The 21867-nt window shown below is 32.9% G+C and overlaps 1 protein-coding gene across 5 annotated transcripts; it reads right to left on the reverse strand.

The window, feature by feature from the left end:
- Positions 1-10908: 10908 nt before the first annotated feature.
- On the reverse strand, positions 10909-16701 carry LOC130814111 (telomere repeat-binding protein 5-like). Of its 5 annotated transcripts, XR_009042298.1 has the most exons (11): positions 16393-16701; positions 15209-15324; positions 14253-15114; positions 13948-14151; positions 13814-13876; positions 13633-13712; positions 13134-13363; positions 12641-12943; positions 12501-12564; positions 11358-11619; positions 10909-11262 (listed from the first exon to the last, which is right to left on the reverse strand). XR_009042298.1 is itself a non-coding variant. In XM_057680121.1 (10 exons), the coding sequence occupies exons 2-10, from the start codon at positions 15284-15286 to the stop codon at positions 11971-11973; spliced, it is 1941 nt and encodes a 646-aa protein (XP_057536104.1). In that variant the 5' UTR covers positions 15287-15324; positions 16393-16701; the 3' UTR covers positions 10909-11970. The 5 variants fall into 5 exon arrangements, 4 of the variants coding, with proteins under 4 accessions (XP_057536104.1, XP_057536103.1, XP_057536102.1 ...); XM_057680121.1 differs by having other exon boundaries at positions 10909-12027; XM_057680120.1 differs by having other exon boundaries at positions 10909-11619; positions 16393-16686.
- Positions 16702-21867: the final 5166 nt, after the last annotated feature.

The following is a 21867-nucleotide window of genomic DNA, read 5'->3' on the forward strand; positions in this document are numbered from 1 at the left end:
TTGGAGATGGGGTTTGGCTCGAGTTTGGCTCTGACTCTTAAATGTACAAGCTTTGCGTAGCAAAAAAATATTGGGCTTTTGCGTCAATCATGATAAGCTGAAGTGTGAGTGAGCTCGAGTTTGAAAAATTGAATAAAATGATTTTTTGTGAAAAAGAATTTTTAAATAAGCTTCGAAAATTTATATTTTTCAAAATATGATTATTTGTAGCCTCACTCACTTCTCCCTCTTTTTTTCTCTCAAAAAATCTTTGCTTTCAGTGTTAACGTTAAGGTTGTTATTAACCTTATGATTGACAGTAAGTCTTTAATTTTTTTATTTTTACTCTTTTTTTGTTATAAATGAAATTTATCTCTCTATTTTATAGAGTATTCTATTCATTTATTGGATTAGATCTACCCATATATTGGGTTTTTAAAGCCTCTCATTGTGAGATTTTGGATTCTGGCTATTAATTTGACAGTAAAAAGATATATAACATCACCAGAGTGTTTGTTCTTAAATACAATCAATATTATCAAACACATTCTTTATTTCAAAGCGATGCCAGATCAAAAGACCCCTCGAAGGAGGATGTATTAAACAATGATGTGATAGAGGAAATGCTTCAGAGTTGAATTTCCTTTATAATGATCGTGGTTTTTTCTATATAGAATTTTGTTTGATTAAAATTATTATGTATTTGATTGATTGTTACTCTGCTGTAGGTGTCGTATGACATATTTATTAATAAATAAAAATTAGGTACTTTTAAAAAAAAATGTCTATGTGTTCGAGCCTAAGGATAGGATTGTTCGCTATTATTAACAGCAAATAAGAGAAAAAATATACCACGATAAAAGTAAAACAACGTTTAAAGGGACAAATAAATTCACCTCTTGGTTCACTGCTGATAACAGCGAACTAACGTTTTTTGTCATTTCAAACAGTATGACATTGTCTTCATTTTGTTCGCAATTAGCAACATCGAGCAAAGGGCTTTGACTTTTTCTGACCAGCTTTTTCGTTTGCTCTTAATAACAACGATCAAATATCTAATCTCGGCTTTGCCATAAAGATGCTTATTTTGGAAATTACTTTTTCGGGAATTTATTTTAAATAAGATTAATTCTTTCAAATTTTCGCTCCTTTGGGCTAAAAATATTTGAAATTTTACGTTGAAAAGGTTTGAAGGAAAAATTTCTATCTCTTTTTATTTCCTTTCCATTCCCTCTTATATAAACAAGAACTATTTACCTTCCATTTCTCTTCCCTTCCTTTCCCTACACTCCCTTTCCTTTCTTTCCAAAATTGCTATCAAAACATAATGTTAATTTTATATTTTACTTACCTACTCGAACAGTATAATATCTATTTCAAGACTTAGAATGTTCCAATGGTTTAAAGTTTGTTAAATTCAATACTTAAAATATCTTTTTCAAGGTCCAAAATGTTAAATTCAAGCTTTAAAATTGCAACTTTAAAATTATAAGTTGGACTTGTGAGTAGTCGCACGTATGTGGCCGTCTCACAGGAGATTTGCTGTAATTTTAAAACTATGGAATGACTCAATTGCAATTTCGGTTTAGATTAATTAATCTCAATTGTAGATCCATCAATTACAAGTCCTGTCAATATCAAGTCGTGTCCATTGCAAGTATTGACTATATCAGGTCGAGTCAATTCTAAATCAGGTTAATTTTGAGTTTCGAATCACTTAGAGTAAGATTATGTCGATTACCTATCAGGTTAAAGAAAATTTATATTTGTAACACGTTGGATGAAAATTGAGGTCAGTTAACCACTTGGTCTGGTTAATCTCTGGTGTGAGTTGTGCTCTAATCGAATGTAGATCAATTATAAACATAAAACAATCGGGTCAACATCAGAACGATTTTATCGACTACAAGTCATCACACCATGAGTTGACCTACAAGCGAAATACAAATCGAATTTTTATTGATCAAATTAATTAATAAAATATAACTTCTATAACATAAACAACTGATCCTACGTAAGTTATAACGGCCAAAAATTCACCAACTAAAAACTACACATTCATGTTCCATTTTTACGTATAGAAAAACTTAATTACAAAATGAACCAAACAATTGGTGAGTGGAAAACATGCCTAATAAATCCAACTTGATGTCTCACCCCACCGACCAAATACAAACCCTCAATAAAAGTGGGCAATATATCCATTTCTCAATAAATAAATACACACCCTAATTTTTGGCGCCAAATTTGAACTTACGAAGTACGGTTTAAAACAGTTCCACGTGTCTCCACCACCTAAGATTAACCACCTTTTCTCCTTCTCATGCCACCTGTCTTTGCTCTCAGGCTTAGCTGTAATCTTCCTTCACCACACAATTATCTCTTTATCTTCCTAGCTACTTCCAGATTAGCCCACACAATTCAAAAATAATAAAAATAAAACATCCTTTTTTCCCGTATATATATATTTATTGTCACATTCTGTTTTTAAAACCTAAAGACTTAAGTCTAGTATATTCCTCTCCTTCCTTTGTTCATTGTTCATATATACCATTTAGGGCATGAATATTATGGAAAATGTTACATGTAATCATTTCCATGATGATGCTGATGATGATGATTATGATGATAATGATGGTTGTGTGACGCCGAAGCACGAAAGCAGTCGGATTCCGGTGTCGAAAGTACCGCCGCCGCCACCGAAGAGGAAGAGATATTGTGGTAATGGGAAGGAGGTTGGTGTGCCTAAACATGGTTACTTTAAAGTCCCTGATTTGAATTTAGTTTTCATCCCCATTTCTTCTGTTAGGAAAGAAGCTTGTGCTTGATTAATAATGGGAAATTTAGTATTAGAAGCTAATTAAGTAAGTATTGATTACTAATTAGTAGGGTTTTAGAATATAATGGGGTGTGGGGTTTTTGATTCGGCCGGCCGGCAGATTATGATGAATATTTTGTTAAACATCATATCATTTGTAAATAATATTAGCTTTTTTTAGTATTGTAAATAGTTTAAGCTAGTATATATATTTTTTTGTGTTGGGATGAGTTATCCACATCAATAAATTGAAAATGGTGTGCACGCTTTCTAAGCTATTAGAGACCTTCTTCCCATTGCCATATGGTTTTGGGATGGTAAATATCTTCTTGGCTTATGAAGTGTGTGCACTTGTGTTCCCCGTTAATATGCTGACATTTACAATAAGTTCAGTCTAATTTAACATGGTATCAGAGCCGATGGTTCGATCAACAATTTAAAAATGGTAGATTCAAAAGAATGGCGTTCCTACCCTAATTGATTACTCCCACATGCGAACTTGACGGGGTTCGCATGTGAGGGGGTGTTGGGATGAGTTATCCCACATCGATAAATTGAAAATGGTGTGCACGCTTTATAAGCTATTAGAGACCTTCTTCCCATTGCCATATGGTTTTGGGATGGTAAATATCTCCTTGGCTTATGAAGTGTGTGCACTTGTGTCCTCCCGTTAATATGTTGGCATTCACAATAAGTCCGGCCTAATTTAACATTTTGATTATAGGTTAATTAGGTAATCGTTTTTTGGTGCAAGTTTTTTATTATGTGATTTAGTTTTTTCTAATGTCTTCTTGGATGACCGAATTAGTTCAATGCAAATGCTAACAAATGATATGAAGAATTAATAATATATCTAATCAAAAAAGTAAATTAAAGAGTATATTTAATTTTAATGTGTGATATTTTAATAAATTCTAAATATTATGTTTTTTTAGTTGATAAATTAACTTCTATACAATTGAAATTTTAAAATATATTTAATTTATATTAAAAAATATTTATTTTATTCTTGTTAATGAAGATTTTTGGTTTAATGTGTGGTTAATATTGTAATATGTTACCTATCTTTGATTTTAGTACTGAAAATAACGTATTATATGAGTGAAAATGTGAGTGATAAACTCGAAGTATATGTAATCTAGTTTTTCAAACGTACTTTGCAAGATCGAATTTGTTGAAGTATTTTCCTGCCTTTCACTTGGGTATTAAAATTGACATTGTATTGTTAGTGAAAATGTGAGTAGTAAACTCAAACGGAATTAATTAAGGTAATATGTGTATTATTTAATATTTTATTTTATTTATTTACAATATCTACATTTTTTTTAATTTATCACATTATATTAATTAGATTGAAAGCTTTTAGATGTAAAAATTTCAAATTAAGAATATGAGTTCAATGATTTGAGAGATTTTATATTGGGTTTTAGTTTTTGGTTTTAGTTTTTTTTTGTCTGAGTTTTTATTTTGTGGAATATTTGGATTTGTTTTGGATGGATAGTAAGAAAGGTAAAAATGAAATAAAAAGAAATTGGATAAAAAAAAAAGGTTAATGGTAATGTTAAGGTTTAATGTTATTAGTTGTTTAGCATTACAAATAAAAATTAAATTTAGATTTAAATATAAATTTTTACTTTTAAAAGTTTTACCTGTAGGTGATTTTTAAAAATTACAATTTAAGATTAAGATTATTTTTGAATCTTTAGAGGTTTAGTTATAAAGAATTATGAAACCACTCATGGCCCACGGTTTGAACTGGTTTGGAACCAATTTTCTGTTATTTTGGTTGGGCCAATAAGAGGGAGAACATGTACGTAACAACCAATAGATTCAAGTTGGCAAATACTGAGCAATCTAACCCACAAATCGGCCCGTTTGAGTAAAGGACGTTATACCTAATTAGTAGGTAATGGAACAATATCACCAAGATCAATTGTATGACAATTAACCGTTAAACACAAACAACCATCTAATTGACCTAAAAAAAGCATCTAACTGCTATTAAATAAATCAACATAAATATCAATTGGATAGTTCATAAGTGAGAACCTTTCAGTCTGAAGATAAAACCTAGCAATGGACATGTATTCAGAATCTATCTGGTCAATCAATACACTGTAATGCAAATTCTCATTAACAAGAGCACCACAAAAAATTTAATAGAACAGATAATACAGGAGAGCACCAATAGTTTTCTATTTAATAAGGGAATTGAATAAGAAAAAAATTAGGATTTAAAGAAATTAGATATGCAAGTGACGCCATTATAGGAACCTAGAATTATTGTTTTTTTGGCTAGGTTGAGCTTCAAGAAAGAGAAATTAGTTCATGGAAGAAAAGCTCAAGAAGTGAGGAAGACAAGTTACCGGAAAAAATGGGTACTTAATTGCTACTTTATCGTTTTTTTTGCTTATTAATGTTACTAAAAACATAACTTGACAAGTTTGAGGCAACGTTGTGGAATATTTCTTAAGAAAAGTTACAAATTGCATTTCTTAAAAACATGTTGCTATCATATAGAATATTCCTTATTATAACTTGATCAATGGAGATTATAATAATTTTTATTAATAAAAATGGGTCAGGTTGGGTTAGGTTTTATATTAAGTTTAAAGAGTCCTTATCCAACTCGACCCATAATTGCTTGAGCCCATCCAACCCCTTATCCGACCCATTAAACACCCCTATTATAAGTAATCACTTTAAGACAATAAGTCAACATTGGGTCAATTTAGTATTTACACAGTAAGTCTTTTTACATAATTTGTGTAAATATTAAGTGATTAGTAATTTTCAAATATGTTGATTGATACGGAGATCGGCGATTGATGCTCATATAGTATTCCTTTTGTGAGAAATCGTCTCTTAGTGAAACGTTTGAAAAATAATTCGATCATATTAATTTATATTTAATTGGACTATTTAATTTAGGGAAAATTATAAAAAAAAAAAAAACTATCTATTCTATAACACCTTTAGCAAAAAAAAACTACATATTCTAATTTTTTTCACAAAAAACTACCTTATATGACCCAAACATATGCAAAACCCTACCAAGTGACAGAATTCGTTTATTGACCGTTAAGTTTTGGTTTTTCCAAACACAATTTTTGCATGTGATGTTACTAATTGTACGTAAGTACGATTTCTCTGCTCTCCGTATCTTATTCCTACCATTCTCTTAGCTTCTCACTGTTCATGGAGTTAACCTATACCTACAACAATTCATTCAAGGTGAAGATATATCATTTACTCCTCTAATCTACTGGTAGGTTAATTATATTGTCTTCATTGATTGCATAAACCAACAACCTATAATTTCTTCTTCTCTTTACTGCATTTACTTGCATAATAATCTGCTTCTCACATTTCTTACACCTCGAAATTCTTTGATTTTATCACTCTAATCACATAACCAAGTAATCTTTAGCACAATTTCTTCTTTAATTTATTAATCATCATCATCACCATCATCATCATCATCCAACCCAGTATATCCCGCTCATAGAAAACTATGGACAGGGTCTGGGGAGGGAAGGACGGCGGCAACTCATACCCATGGAGGAGAGCGCGGCCAAAGGAGTCCCCCGGCTCGAGAAAGATACAAAGACGTAGCTACATGGGAGAAAAGACCTATAAAAGAAAATAAGTAAACCCACCTACAAAATAAAAGGGGACAAGAAAACTAATAAAGAAACGGGAGGAGCGGGATGACAAGAACCTACGAGCGCATCAGTAATCTAAAACATGGATATGCCGCCTCCAACTACCCCTATCCCTAGTCAGGCCCTTGGAGAGGTTTAGCTCCCGCAAGTCGATTTTTATCTGTTCGTCCCAAGTTCTCTTGAGTCTTCCTCGACTCTTCTTACCCTCTACTATAATACTTTCTACTCTCCTCACAGGTGCGGCGAGAGTCTTTCTCTGCACATGTCCAAACCATCTCAATCTATTTTCGCACATTTTTCCCGAAATAGGGGCTACTCCTAGTTTGTCTCTAAACTCTTGGTTCCTAATTCTATCTATTAATGTGTGCCGCCACATCCACCTCAACATACGCATTTCTGTAACTTCCATCTTATGTTCAAGAGACTTCTTAACAGGCCAGCATTCGGTCCCATATAGTAGAGCAGGTCTGATAGCCGCTCAGTAGAATTTTGCTTTTAACCTGCTTGGAAATTTCCTATCACATAGTACCGCGGTGACTGCACGCCACTTGATCCAACCCACCTGTATGCGATGGTTTACATCTCCGCCAATCTCTCCATCCCTTTGAATGATCGATCCCAAATACTTGTACTTGGTCGTACATTTAACAACTGCCTCTCCAATGGAGACCTTTGGTTCCCCTACCGGTGCTATCCCACTAAAGTCACATCGCAGATACTCAGTCTTCGTACAACTAATGCGCAACCCTTTACCTTCTAAAGCTTTCCTCCACTCATCTAATTTATTACTACCTTCCTCACTAGTTTCTGCTACCAGTACTATGTCATCCGCGAAAAGCATGCACCACGGTACCGTCTCCCAAATAGATTGTGAAATCTCTTCCATAATGATAATAAAAATGATCGGGCTTAGAGCCAATCCTTGATGTGGCCCAACTTTAACCGGGAAAGGCTCTGTTATCCCCACCGATCTTTTGCTCCCTGTACTTCTCCATCAGTCTCCTCAAAATATGAATTGCCTCCATTGTTAACCTTCCTGGCATAAAACCGAATTGGTTCTCCCTAATTACCGTTTCATGTTTAATTCTCCTCTCTATCACTCTTTCCCACAACTTCATTATGTGGCTTAAAAGTTTGATACCTTTATAGTTCCCACATACTTGCGCATCGCCTTTGTTTTTAAACAAACGTATTAGTGTGTTGTTCCTCCATTCTTCTGGCATCCTATGTGTCATCAAAATCGTATTAAAGAGGTTCGTCAACCAACAAATGCCCTCTTCTCCTAAGCCCCTCCACACCTCAATCGGGATGTTATTTGACCCGACTGCATTCGTGCTCCCCATCTTTTTGAGAGCTTCTCCAACTTTCCCTGTGGTAATAGCACTCGCTGGCCCATCTTCCAGTGGTCTTTGGACGTCAGAGAAAAGCTTATCCTCCACTTTTGGCCCCCTAGACTCATTGAGTAGCTGCGAGAAATACTGGAACCATCTAGCTTTGATGTCCTCTTGTCTCAAGAGGACTCACCCGCCCTCATCCTTGATGTATTTTACTGCCTCTAAGTCTTGCCGCTGCCTGGACCTAGTCCTTGCCAACTTAAAAATCTAATTTTCCCCTTCTTTAGTATCAAGCTTCCAATAAAAATCCTCATAACCACGGTTTTTTGCCTCCGTTACTGCTTTCTTTGTCGCCCACTTTGCTTCTTTATAGCTTGCTCTCTTTTCTATCCTATCCTCCTTTTCCGTGCATGCCATAAGTTCTTTAAATCTCTTGTTTTTATCCTTTATCTTCTCTTCCACCTCCTCATTCCACCACCACGACTCTTTGAGCACTTTTGGTTTACCCGACGACATCCCCAAGGTCTCTTTTGCCACTTTTCTAATGGTTTTTGCCATGTTCGTCCACATTTCATTTGCATCATCTGACTGTCTTGGGAAGCCCAATAAACTTATCTTGGTTTCCAGGGTTGTGGCCAAATCCCCTTTTAGTCTCCCCCACATGATCTGTCCCCTGGACTCTACCTTCTTCTTTACGATTTTCTTCCTCATCCTGAAACCAGTACTAGAAGCTTGTGTTGGGTGGGCATCTCTGTACCCAGAATTACCTTATAGTCCAAGCATGATGTCCGATCTCCCTTGCGTACTAGGAAATAGTCAACTTGGGTAGCATGCCCACCACTCTTATAAGTGGTCAAATGCTCTTCTTTCTTTCTAAAGATCGAGTTTGCTATAACCAAATCTTTTGCTAGCGTAAAATCCAGCAAATTCTCCCCACTCTCATTCCTTCTTCCCAAACAAAACACACTGTGCACCGAGTTATAGTTGTCTGAATCTCTGCCTATATGTCCGTTAAATTCTCCTCCTAAGAAAACTTTCTCGTCTTCCGGGATAGTTCTTTAATTTGCTAATAATGGCTAAAAGAGGAGATTGTTGAAGAGATTTACAGTTGATTTCAAATGGGAAACTAAACTAGAGTATTTTCTTTATTACATAACCTGATTGTTTTTTAGGATTTAATTAATTGACCTTGTCTTTAATTTTGATTTTTTTGATTTTTGTTCCTTTGTGTGTTTAATTGTAGAAGCTTTAGTTACTATTATTCAATCTATGAGATAATAAATCCAATCAATATTAAATTGTATTTTGGGGGTTTTTTTGTGACTAAGAATTACAAGAGAGAGTATAGACAATTAGGTCGTAGTTTACATCCTAACACAAAAGAAGTTTGTTATTTTGAAAAGCAGATTGGATTAGAAAGGAATTATGATTTAATGAGGTTGGTAGAAAGTAGTACAAGAGATATAGGTTTACTATGTTTGCTAGAAGGGCAGAAATCAAGGACGATAAGAATGTCATTAAAATCTAAGAAAGTCTTAAAAAGGATGATTGGTACTAACAACTACAACTCCAACAACTTCAACAATCTATCAATCATTGTGCCCATCTTAGGTTACACCATTAAAATGGGGTATGATGAAATCTTGTGCAACAGGGATCAAAAAGCATGAAGCCAAATCAATTGCACCAAGGGTTTTTTAAGGCAAAACTCAGCCAGTGATCACATAATGTAGTGGATCAAAGTAGTAAGTTTACGTTTATTGTTCTCAAATTTTCTTATGTTTATGTAGTTAATATTTTCATTGTAGTCAACTTTAGCTAGCATTTAAGTAGTTGCTTTTTAGACTTTTATTGTAATCTGAGAACTTATTTGCATTATAAAACTTTAATTAGTATTTAAGTCATGCAATTGGCTCAAACTTCATTAATTTTCATCATCAACTTTGGAATTTCCTGTTAAAGAAGATGAAGGCGTGGCGTAAATGTAGCAAACAAGGAAGAAGATGGGAGAGTTAGGTCATAATAGGGGCTGAAATCTACTTCAAAACATGAAAAAGGGGCTCAATTGATAAAGTAAAGAGAACTGGGAAATAACAGGTAGTTGGAGGGAAAAATATAATATGAGGAGAAAGGTACACTTAGTAACATCGCGTGCTAAATACGTGTTTGGTCAAAAAAAAGTTAACGGTCAACAAGTAGATTCCGTCAGCTGGTAGTATTTTGCATACGTTTGGATCATATAAGGTAGTTTTTTTAAAAAAATTAAAATAGATAATTTTTTGCAAAAAATAATATAAAATAAATTAATTTTTTATAAATTTTCCTTTAATATGTATGAGGTGTATCTCATAGTAATACTCCCATATAACAATTTGTGATTGTAATATAGAAGTAAATATAGGTCTCTTTGAGATGTCTTAATTGATGAACGATCTCCCCATTCAGAATCTCTCCTCACTGTTAGGGATATCACATGGCATGTTTAGTTTATTATTATCATTGAAAGGAATATAAGATTATGATTTTATAGGGTAACTAAAGACAATGAAAATTATAAAATATTACTATTTGTTCATTGCATTGCAATCTCATTTAATTTTTTTGTTATCTCACAAACTTTTTTCCAAATTAAATTCTCTGAACTCAATCTCAATTAATTATTTATGTACTTAAACAATATAAAGATGAATTCAATATTGAAAAATATCGTGATAACTAATTTTATGTAAACTTTCAAATAAAATCCTTAAATTTCATTCATATATGATGTTATTGTAAAAAAATATTTTATTAAATTTTTAAATAATATTATTAATTTGATTAAATTTTAACCAAAAATAATAAATTATTTTGAGAAAAAGGAAAAGTCACACAAAATAAATTCTTTTATTTATTTTTTTGATAAAATTTATCAAAAATTAATTGACAAAAAAAAAATAAAAAATAATTTTTTAAAATATTTGTGAAAATTGAAATGAGTTGCTTTTACATTGAACAAGCATTGATTTTGATAAAATGAAAAATATCAAAGCTTTTTTAAAGAGAGTGGCAAATTTGAAAATTTATGGAAAAAGGCAGAGATAAATAATAAGCAGGAAGATAAAAAGAGAAATCAAACCAAATTAAATCATCTAAATTTTTCATTTACATAAAACTTACAAGGGAAATCAGGAAGCATTATACCAGTCAATGACTCAATATTAACAATCTAAAACCAGGATACAATAAAAACAATCCCACAATCAGTAACAAACAGCCAAGTGAACCACCATCTAAACCTACTCCTATTTTTCCCTAGAAAAAAACAAGTGAGGAAATACAGTGCCAAACAAAAGTCTGTTAGCAAACCCCTTATTATATCAACCATTTACAAAGTGCCAATCGATCCCCCGTTCCTCGAACGAAGAACGATGAGATCGCAGCAAATGACTCCTAAGCAACACTTTCACCTTCGATCTCATTCCTCCTATCACCAGTTTTTTACATCACACTCGTTGATCATCATCATCATTAACATAATAAAAACATAAGTCATAAGTAAAAATTTAAATCTGGACATACCATATCTAAACTGAAATATCTGCTTGTTCTCTGTATATATGTTCATACATCCACATTATCCACCATCGGCCACCGGTAATAGCCTCCTATGCAGTTGAATGTCTCAAAGAAGGCAAGTGTCGGATGGTTGTTTCAGCTGCTGCTGCTCAGACCAGTAGGAATGGGCTGATAAGACCCTGTCCAACAGCTCTTGAGGCACAGGCTCTCCCCTCCTTTGTTGAGGGGATATTTTTGCTGTGTGCACCAGAGTTTTCCACTTGTCCTGATTTTTTCCCATAAATTAAAATTGAACATTGTCACATCATGTGAGTTTACCTTAAAACAAGTATTCCTCTGTTCCAAAGAAATAATCACAGTCGCATTATATCTGTATAGCAAATTAAGAGAGAAAAGAACGAAAGGGGAAGAGAAGGAAGGGAAAGAGGAAAGGGATTGGTAAGGAGGGAGAGTGCACCTTGTTTGTTTAGAAGGGAATGGAAGGGAAAATGAAGGAAAATGAGTGTTGTCCCTCCAAATCTTTCCACTTTAAAAGAGAGTGTATTCTTAACAAAATTTATCCATATTTTCTTCCAGATCCCTCCCCTCCCTTTTTGTTATCCAAAGAAAAAATCCTTCATCCTTTCAAATTCCTCCCCTTCTTTTCTCTCCATTTCTCTCTATACAAACAGTGCTGTGGAAAGAAGCCCACATGAGAGACATAAGTAGAAATTTGACCGACAACAAATGATAATATATGTGGAAAGAGAAATATAAGAGAATAGGTGTTTTATTTTTCTTTCTAATCTAGTAATGTCAATGAATGATCCATACAACTAGCTTGTTGAATTAAAAGATCACATAATTAAAAAAGCAAAAAGATCACATAATTAGAAAGGTTGAAAGTAGGCATTCTTCTTTTAGAAGGGTCACATATTTCACTATCATTAGTTATTTAAAAGGGCAAAGGACAAGAAGACTTGTGGAGGAAACAACAAATAGACTCCTTGCGGCAGATTAAAGATTATGCATGTAATTTTATATGGTGTACCAACAGTTGAAGTGGATAAATTAACAAAACTAAACCATGTGGGTCCAGATGGAAATAGTGTAGTAACTTTTAAAATTAAGATAACGAAACAGCCTCAACAAACAAGATTCGATTACCTTCAGATCCACATAAGTACGATAATTCACATTATCAAAAGCTCGTAGTTTAACGTCCCGCCACCTGAAAACAAATGAATTATCATTCAGTCGATGTGCTGCAATAAAGCATACAGAGAAAATAAGGGTGCTGATCATACCTCCCAGTGCCAAGTTCTTCTACTGCTTGGACTAAAGCCTCGACTTCTGATACAGAGAAAGGGCGTCGAATCCTACGTTGTGCCGTATCAGATCTTTTAGATTTTTGGGCCGCCAAAACCGCGGCCAGCGGCTGCGGAGTGCCATCGGGAAGAGCAACTAAAGCTCGGGAATCAACTGCAGCTTTATCCGCTGTGGTTTCAGCAGGCAAAGGTGCTGAGTCATGGTCACTCTCGACTAAATGGCCTATATTACCCAATACATGCTCATGAGAAGCACCCTGATCATTATCAGTTCTAGCAGACCTGCATAAATAAAGCACAGAAGGTTTTCAAACTTATAGCCATAAGCCCAAAAGCTAGGAATTATATAGACAGATACATATAGCACAGAAGGTAGAAGGATTATGGTCCTCAAATCCAAGGCGCAATCTAACCTTGCAAAGAAACCACAATGCAAAAGCATATAATCCTAGATAATACTGTCAAACATTACCTCAATACAGGCTGCGGCACATCAATTGAAACTGTATGAGAATTGTCCTCGAAACATATATTTGATGGATTGGGCTCCAGGGCAAAACCCAAAGATTTTACCTCATCATGACAACAAATACCAGACTGTACAAGAGTTCTACTATCATCTCGAATCTTTTTTCCTTTAAGGAGCACCCCAACACGCAATCCTCCTCCAAGTAAGGCAGTCACAGCATCCATTACCGTTCTCTGAAAATATAGAAAATCATAAAACAAATTCATCAATTACAAGACTTCAACAAATCAATCAAGATATGAGCAAAGCTTGCATAGAGGGCAAAAAGGAAAAGGCCAAGGCATATAATAATATTTTTAAGTCGGACACTGAGTATTTTCCTCGGTGACTGTTCATATAAGCAAAAGCACAACAGGCCCTAGTCCCTAACACAGTTTGCAAAAAATTTTAACAAGATCCTAGTTGCAGACTGATACAAATTTAAAAAGGGGAATCATTATACCTTAAGAGAGCCAATAGTAGCAGTTTCCGGCATCTCAATAAAAAGTTCCGGCATCTTAAAGGATCTAATCTTCAGTTTAACTGAATAAAATGCAAGACATCTTCATATGAGAAACTTTGAGTTCAACGGTCAATCAAGTCAAAAGCAGCAACATAAATTGCTGCATTGAGTGATGTCATACCGTGGGATTCCTGGGATGCAAAGGTCGTGCTCTGGCCAGCAACACAAAATGAAGAACCGTCGACTACAAGAAGGTGTACAATTAGAAGTAGATGCACATATTAATAAATACTAAACAAAGACCAGATGTCACACCTCCATGCCTGACTGTGCTGAACGCAGACACACTCTGGTCAATGTCAGTCCCTGGAGAATCATATACAACTTTAGAGCCAGTATGCCCATCAGAATTGGATAACGAGCTGTATTGGTAAAGCTTCCGCTTCTTAAAAGCATATATCCTCCGAGATCTGGGACGTTTATAACCAGTTCTCCTGCTGCGGTAAATGCAGCGTAATTCTACAAAGCAAAACATCATCAACAACCATCCAAGAAGCAAAAAAAATCCATCGAAAGTAGATCAAAATTCAAAAGCACACGGAATAACCAAGGATACCTACCAGTTTCAGAATAATCACCACACTTCACTTTAGAAGCTACTTTCCGATACTTAGAACCCAATAGCCTCCTTATTTTTCGGTTACCTATATATACGGGCAACCTAGCGGCTTTAGTGCTAGGTTGAGTACACTTGAAAGACTTTTCGTCATCATCTCTAGCAACTACATTTACAATACTATTACTACAAGGGGAAATCGACCCACAACTAAAGTGATCTACACCTAAAGACTGTTTGATGCTATAATCTACGCCAACAGCAGGAGGAGCCTTCCTGATGTTTACATCAGGGTCCTTTGAGCAGTGTAAATCAGGCACATTCCAAGATGATATCTCTTTCTTGCCGTCTTCTAGTTCCATGGAGTCAATATTTGGATCATTATGAGTGTCTACGCCAACTACATTTACAATATTTGGATCAATGTGGCCAGAAACACATAGCTCTGATATCTGGGGGGGGCTGAAAAATTCGCTATTTTCATCATTGATATCCATCTTAACGAAATTATCATCCTTCTCCAAGCAATGAGACAAGGTGATCTCAGAAGCTGGAGGCGAGGATGCATCATTATGAGTGTCTACAATTTCATTCACATTGCACTTTTGATTCTGAGCCTGCAATTCAAGCTCTGGGTTAAGGGAAGCGGCTTCAGCACTTCCCATGTCACGGCAATCAGCATTCAGAGACAAATTGCCCTCGTCTTGCTCCAACATCACGGCATCTCCAGCATCGACTAGCTGGTCTTTTGAAGTTGCCGTATTCTTGGAACTCTCACCTTCAAGTAACTTTCCAGCTACTGTAGCAAGTAAATCAAAAGCACAGAGTTGATTGTCCACAAATTTTGCTTGACGTGGGCCTCTCCTCTAAAATTCGGATTTAAATAACAAGATCTCAGTACTAGTCTAGGGTAAAATGGAAGCAAGACAAGAGTAGATAATAAAGTGGGCGCAAAATTACCCTAGCAGACCTCGCAGCTCTAGGAACAAAAGGCATCTGATATCCACTGAATCCATTATATAACCTCTTCTGCAACATATCTCGGTGAACATACCCAAGGATTCTTCAACTAAAAGCTACAATCAGCAAAACAGATTGACATCTAAATCTATCAAAATCCAAGGCAAATTCTCTTTAGTATGTTAAGATTGATAAAGGTGAAACAACACATAAATCACTCAAACCAATGAATCCACAAAGCAGAAAAGAACAGTCTTTAGAATCAACAGTATACTCCTAGTTTGTAAAGGCAATGTCAGAAACATAGCCAGTAACACAAGCAAGAACAGCTTAAAGCTCAACCAGAGAGTGCAATGATTTCATTAAGTTAAATTTAATGATAATAAACACAATTTAAATTATTAAGAAAGTCATTGACAACCCAATTCATAATTTGTCAAGGAAAAATGTAAAATTACCACCCATTTTCATGGAGGGTAGGTGTAAGAGAAGAAGCAACCATTTGGACTCTGCAGAACAACCATGATCAAAGAATGTATACATAAAATTTTGAAGAAATTTCAAAATTGATTAGTAATAGGGCCCACACCCTTGGACCTTGAGTGACAATAATGATGGAGTATCAACTACCACAATCCAAAACATTCAAACGACATGATCAAGCAGTGAGTACTACAGTAAGTCAGTAATCAAATCCATATCTCATCAGCAGATTATATACTACTAATTTGTATACATTTTCTAAGTCAAAGAATTTTCTTAAATTGATTATAGGATAAATATGATCTAAAACCCTGGAAAGATAAACAGTAGAATCTTGATCGAGTGATCAAAAACCCTGAACCCATAAGCTTTCCCCACCATAACTTCTGCATAGGATCAAATTCAACCCACCTTATAATCATAAAGATCGAAATTCAGAAACATAAAAATCAAAGTTCTTCAAACAAAAAGGACGGATCTTCCACAAAAGTTCCTACTATTCTTCACGAATTTCACACCCAAAATCTGCATTGTCTTAGATCGGACCAACTATATTCCGAATTCCCAAAAGTACAAACCAAACTTTCAACAAAACCCCCAAAAAAAAGATAAACATGAAAAATTCAACAACCCAACTGCAAAAAATCAACCAAAATTATGATGGGTTTTCGAGGATTTAGAAGTACAAACAAAAATCTCACCTTTAAGACTTGGAAATCCTTGTTTTGCAGCAATAAAACCCAAAAAACTAGATGGGTTTTGCAAGATTTAAAAATTGTCCGATATTCCTTAGAACTTTGCTTTGAAACCCAGAAGAAAACATTAACATTATTTCTTCAAGTTTTCTAATTTGTATTTTACCCTTTTAAAAAATTCTATTCTCACCCACAAGACCACAACCACAAAACAAAAAATGAAAAAAAAAATAGTTATGTCACTATTTCTCTCTCCTTTATCCATCTATTAAGTAAAACCCTCCAAAAACCACCCTACTTTTTGGCTAAAACCCCTGCTCTTAGTATAACATTGGTTTGACCCGCCCATTTACCAGTTTTTCTAATGGATGCGGATTACCGGCTACTCCACGTTATTCTCCCTTTACCTTTTGTTGAAAGTTAAAATATTACTCCTACCACTTTATATAGTCTCTCCATTTCTATTCGTTTGTCGATTTTAAGTTTTTTCACTGTATAAGAGAGAAAATTAAATTTAATTTTAAAAGTATATATTTAAGACAAAATATACTTATGTGGGATCTTATTAGATTCGTCTTAATGCAAAGAATTTTAATATATAATTTTTACAATTTTTTATTATGCATACTATGAGATATTGAGGCTTAAAATTTGCTTTGAATTACGTGAAAAAGTAAGGTGGACAAACAAAAATAACGAAGGGATTATTAAATTTCCAAAGAAAAAGTTATCATATTAATCTATTTAACAAAAAAATTACTAAAAATAATCCAACTTTTTTATTATTTTCCTATAATAATCTCATATATTGATTAATTATGAATAATTCTAACTTTATGGGATATTTGCCTAGAGTAAACTCGAGTAATCAGATGATTTGTTTTAGCAAGTTTAAATTTTTTTGAAAAAATAAATAAATTAAAATAAAATATCAAAAAAAGCTTATAAAAAATGTTAAAATATTTTTAGAATTTTTTATGTAAAATTTTAAAATTTTTCTTTAACTTTATGCTAATTTTCATTTTAGTTTTTGATAAATAAATAGATAAAAGAAAAAGAAAACAACAAAATTTTGGATAATAGTAAAATTTAAAAGCAAGAATCTTGCCAAAAACAAAGATAGTAACAACAATGTTACGAACATTGCTCTTTTGATCTTTACCAACTCGCATTAGGTTTAAATTTTTAAAATTTTTTTATTTTACATCATTTTTTTATTTGAAAGAAAATATTTTTTTAATATTATCTCTATCTTTTAGTCTCTCTAATTATTTACCAAATTTCCATTTTTTTTTTCTTTAAAAATCACCTCATTTGAGGATGCAAATTCGGGGTATTGAATATGGAGTAGTAGTTGTTAAAATCCTCAACTTTATACGGTTGTTCCATGACCCCAGTCCCACCAAGGGTTGTTTATCGCACTTCATCAATATGCCACGTTGCGTACTCGGTTTGATCTTGCGGGAAAAACGTTGGTGACCAAGAGAAATGGCTTAAAATTTGTCATTAGCATTTAGTAATTTTATATTTTGGTAGAATTGGATTGATAACACATGTACAATGGGACATATAAGGGTCGAATCGGGCTAGCCTCAAATAGAATTAGGTGGGGTCAGACCGGACTCAAATGCAATCGGCTCGAGCCCATTCTTTATAATATTGTTTTTTTTAGTTTCGATTGAAATAAGATTAAGTAAAATATTTTATAAGTTAGTTACTTTTTTTTCAATTATAATTAGACTATTGATTATTATAAATTTATCGTAATGTATCATGAATCAAGCAAAAATAATAATTTAAGGCTCGTATAGAGCACGTTTTTAACCTATGTCATTTATTTGTATATAAAATGTTCACTAATTGTTACTTGAGACGCGTCTTTGAGACAGTCTTTATGAAAGATACGTCTTAAGTGGGCCGGCCCATTATTACTAAAAAAGCAATTACAAAACAAATGCGCTCTGTGTAACCTATTTAAAGTTGGTGTTATGACCTATTGAGTTGGTATTTTAACCTATTAGAGTAGGTATTTTAACCTATTGAAGTTGGTATTTGGAGTTGTCGTTTTAACCTATTAAATTGTTGTTTAAACATTAAGATGTTAACCTATTGAAGTTGGTATTATAACATATTAAAGTTGGCATTTTAACCTAATAAAGTTGGTGTTAATCTGTTGAAGTTGTTCTGTTAAACTGTTGAAGTTGCTTTATAAAGTTGGCATGTTAACCAACTATAGCAGGTTAAAACACAAACTTCAATAAGTTAAAATACCAACTTTAATAGGTTATAATACCAACTGCAATAGATTAACAACTAAAGGTTAAAACAACAATTTAATAAGTTAAAACGTCAACTCCAAATACCAACTTCAATAGGTTAATACCAACTCTTATAGGTTAAAATACCAACTTTAATAGGTTATAATACAAATTTCAAATATGTTCAAACGCGCGTGTCAGTTTTTAAGTTTTCAGCTGGTCTTGGCCAAGACCGTCTCAAATTGAGACCAAGAGTGGGCCGGCTCAATTTGCGCGTGTATCGACTTCACATGCTTTCTCTCGTTTTTTTCTATTTTCTGGGAATTTTCAATTTTAATCTTAAAGGTATCAATTTTGACCTTAAAGGGTATCAATTTCAACTTAAAGTAAACTTTAAACAGATCAATTAAAATAAAAAATTTCAACTTTGACCTATTTGTGATCAATTTTGACGTTAAACTAATCAATTTCTACCTAAATATGATTTTGTTTCACAATTTGAGAACGAAGTTAATAAAATGATATTATTTTATCATTCTATGGATGAATTTTAAACAACAAATGAATGGTCAAAACATTGTACAATACAAGTACTTTGATTCAATGCAACATGATGGTTCTAATGGAACATAAGAGTACTTGCACTCTTTAATCATCGATCAATAATAGTGATATTACTTTTTCCTCAACATGTTTATATATATATATATATATATATATATATATATATATATATATATATATATATATATATATATATATATATATATATATATATATATATATATATATATATATATATATATATATATATATATATATATATAGTTCAAATTGAATATGTTAATAGTTAAATTATGACACATAAATTGACAATTGATGTTTTATGATCTAACTCAATTTTGAACGTATAAGCTTCAATTATCGTTTTCAAAATAAGTATTTCAAAGTCTCTAAAGATATTGTATAGGTTTTAGTTCAAATTGAATATGTTAATAGTTAAATTATAACATATAATTTGACAATAATGTTTTATAATCTAACTCAATTTTAAACTTCTAATCTTCAATTATCGTTTTAAAATAAGAATTCAAATTGTATAGATATATTCTATAGCATTTAGTTTAAATTTAATATGTTAATAGTTTTAACATATTGATAGTTCTATTGACCATTCATATGTTGTTTAAAATTCTTCCATAGAATGATAGAATTATACCATTTTATATAACTTCGTTTTAAAATTGTGAAACAGAACCATATTTAGATAAAAATTGATTAGTTAACCTCAAAATTGATCACTTATAGGTTCAAATTGAAATTTTTTACTTTAATTGATATGTTTAAGTATTACTTTACGTTGAAATTGATACTTTTAAGGTTAAAATTAATACCTTTAAGGTCAAAATTGATAAATGCCCAGAAAATGGAAAAAACAAGGCAAAACGTGTGATGTTGTTACATGCGTGAATTGGGCCGGCCCACTATTGGTCTCAATTTGAGATGGTCTCGACCAAGTTTTAATGTTAAGTTTTTCTCCTTTTTTTTAATCGTTGGGCTGGGCCTGGAGAGTCGTCTCTTATAAAGACGATCTCTTAGGTAAGAGAACTGCTGTAAAATGTTTTTTCAAAGCCCGGCCCATTTAAGGTCTAACTCTTTAAAAGTCAGCATATTTAAAGGTTAAATTTAGACCGCCATTGGGCTCCCAGCCCATTGCATAGCTCTATGTAAGATAAGGGAAAAGAGGACTAGGGGAAAGATCAATAAGAATCAAATTATATGTAAAAAGTTATACATGCTCCGATTGTGATAAAACCCGACAAATTTTTGTTCATGGTACTTCTTTATATATTCCTTGTAGACCTTGGTGCTATCATCTACATCTAGTCTCAGCTAGATTCATATTTCAAACTACTAATAATTCTTTAATTACCTTTCTTGCCCTAATGTCTAATTGGGTCTTACTTGCTCCTTTTGTCAATTTGCTCATCGTATTTATTATATTGTTTTAGAATTGATTTTTGCTAATGTTATTTTTCAACAAGTAGTTTTACTCTTGAGGTAATTATGTCACTCAAACTCCTCTTATGTAGGGCTCTTACTTTTTGGAGCTAAAATTGATCGCATTCTCTAGTCCTTTATTTAAAAGGAGTACGAATATAGATTGTTCGTCACATTTCCTAACCCCGACTTTGTTTACAAATGGGATATTAGATTGATGATGATGATGATTCATGCAAAAAAATAAATAAGAGAATTTTAAGAGCACGAGTAGGTATAATAACCATCTAAAGTAGATGTTTTAAGAGCAAAAGTAGGTATAAAAACAAATCAGTATGTTTTAACAAAAGTCAGACTTTTCTGTTCATCTTTTTCACCTGCAAGTATGTTCATCAACATCATTTGTTCATCCATGGCGAAAAGAGAAACTCTTCAAGCTCTCATTTAATTGTGGTTTTCATTTTCTTTTTCTTTGTCTAAAAAAAGTAGCTCTTTCTCTCCCCATCATTACATGCTTGTCTATAATGTCAAAACTTAGATTTTCACACGTTTCTTTTCGGTGAACTCAATTAAGAGAGTTGTTTGTTAAACTCCATTATAGAGAGAGAAATTAAAAGTGTTTTGAATGTCACAACTCTTTTTGTTTTGAATAGACCAAGACTATCCTTATGAGAGTCGTTTTTCAAAAATACTATCTTTCATAAGACCTGATAAATTGAGAAATTGCTCCCACAAATGAAATTATTTTTAATAAGCATCCTTCTTCCAAAACTATGGAAAAGCATGGATCACTGATTCACGGTTAGTAACATAGATCCATTAACAAAGGAGTAAAAAAGATCAGTAGGCCACAAATGGTTCATGGGACAGTGACCCATTTGTGCTTGATGTAGTAAAAATGACCAATATGTGTCATGCTATTATAAAATGACTACATGGGCGTCCACTTAGGGCGTATAATATATCGTTAAAATGCTCTTAAAGTAATATATTGCAAAACCATGTAAAACTTTAAATTAGAATAAGATGGATTATCAATCTCATTTAGTTTGAAGTAATTCATTCTTTAATGTCTAATTGAACATAATCTAAAATATATAAAATTTTAATGTCAATGAAATATACAACAAAACAATTTCAACAGGATTTTAATTGAATATATTTTAACATTTAAATAAAAAATAGGAAAATTTCACGTGGTAACCATATATTTTTGATTTTT

Source organism: Amaranthus tricolor, chromosome 5 (assembly GCF_026212465.1).
Source record: "Amaranthus tricolor cultivar Red isolate AtriRed21 chromosome 5, ASM2621246v1, whole genome shotgun sequence".
NCBI lineage: Eukaryota > Viridiplantae > Streptophyta > Magnoliopsida > Caryophyllales > Amaranthaceae > Amaranthus > Amaranthus tricolor.

Bases quoted from the DNA above. Each gene is read 5' to 3' on its own strand.
- LOC130814111 (XM_057680119.1), bottom strand. From the start codon at position 15,286: ATGTTGCAGAAGAGGTTATATAATGGATTCAGTGGATATCAGATGCCT. The intron at 15,115-15,208 runs GTAATTTTGCGC...TCCGAATTTTAG, and splicing joins GAGCTGCGAGGTCTGCTAGG to AGGAGAGGCCCACGTCAAGC. The intron at 13,364-13,632 runs GTATAATGATTC...CTATATTTTCAG, and splicing joins CTACTATTGGCTCTCTTAAG to AGAACGGTAATGGATGCTGT.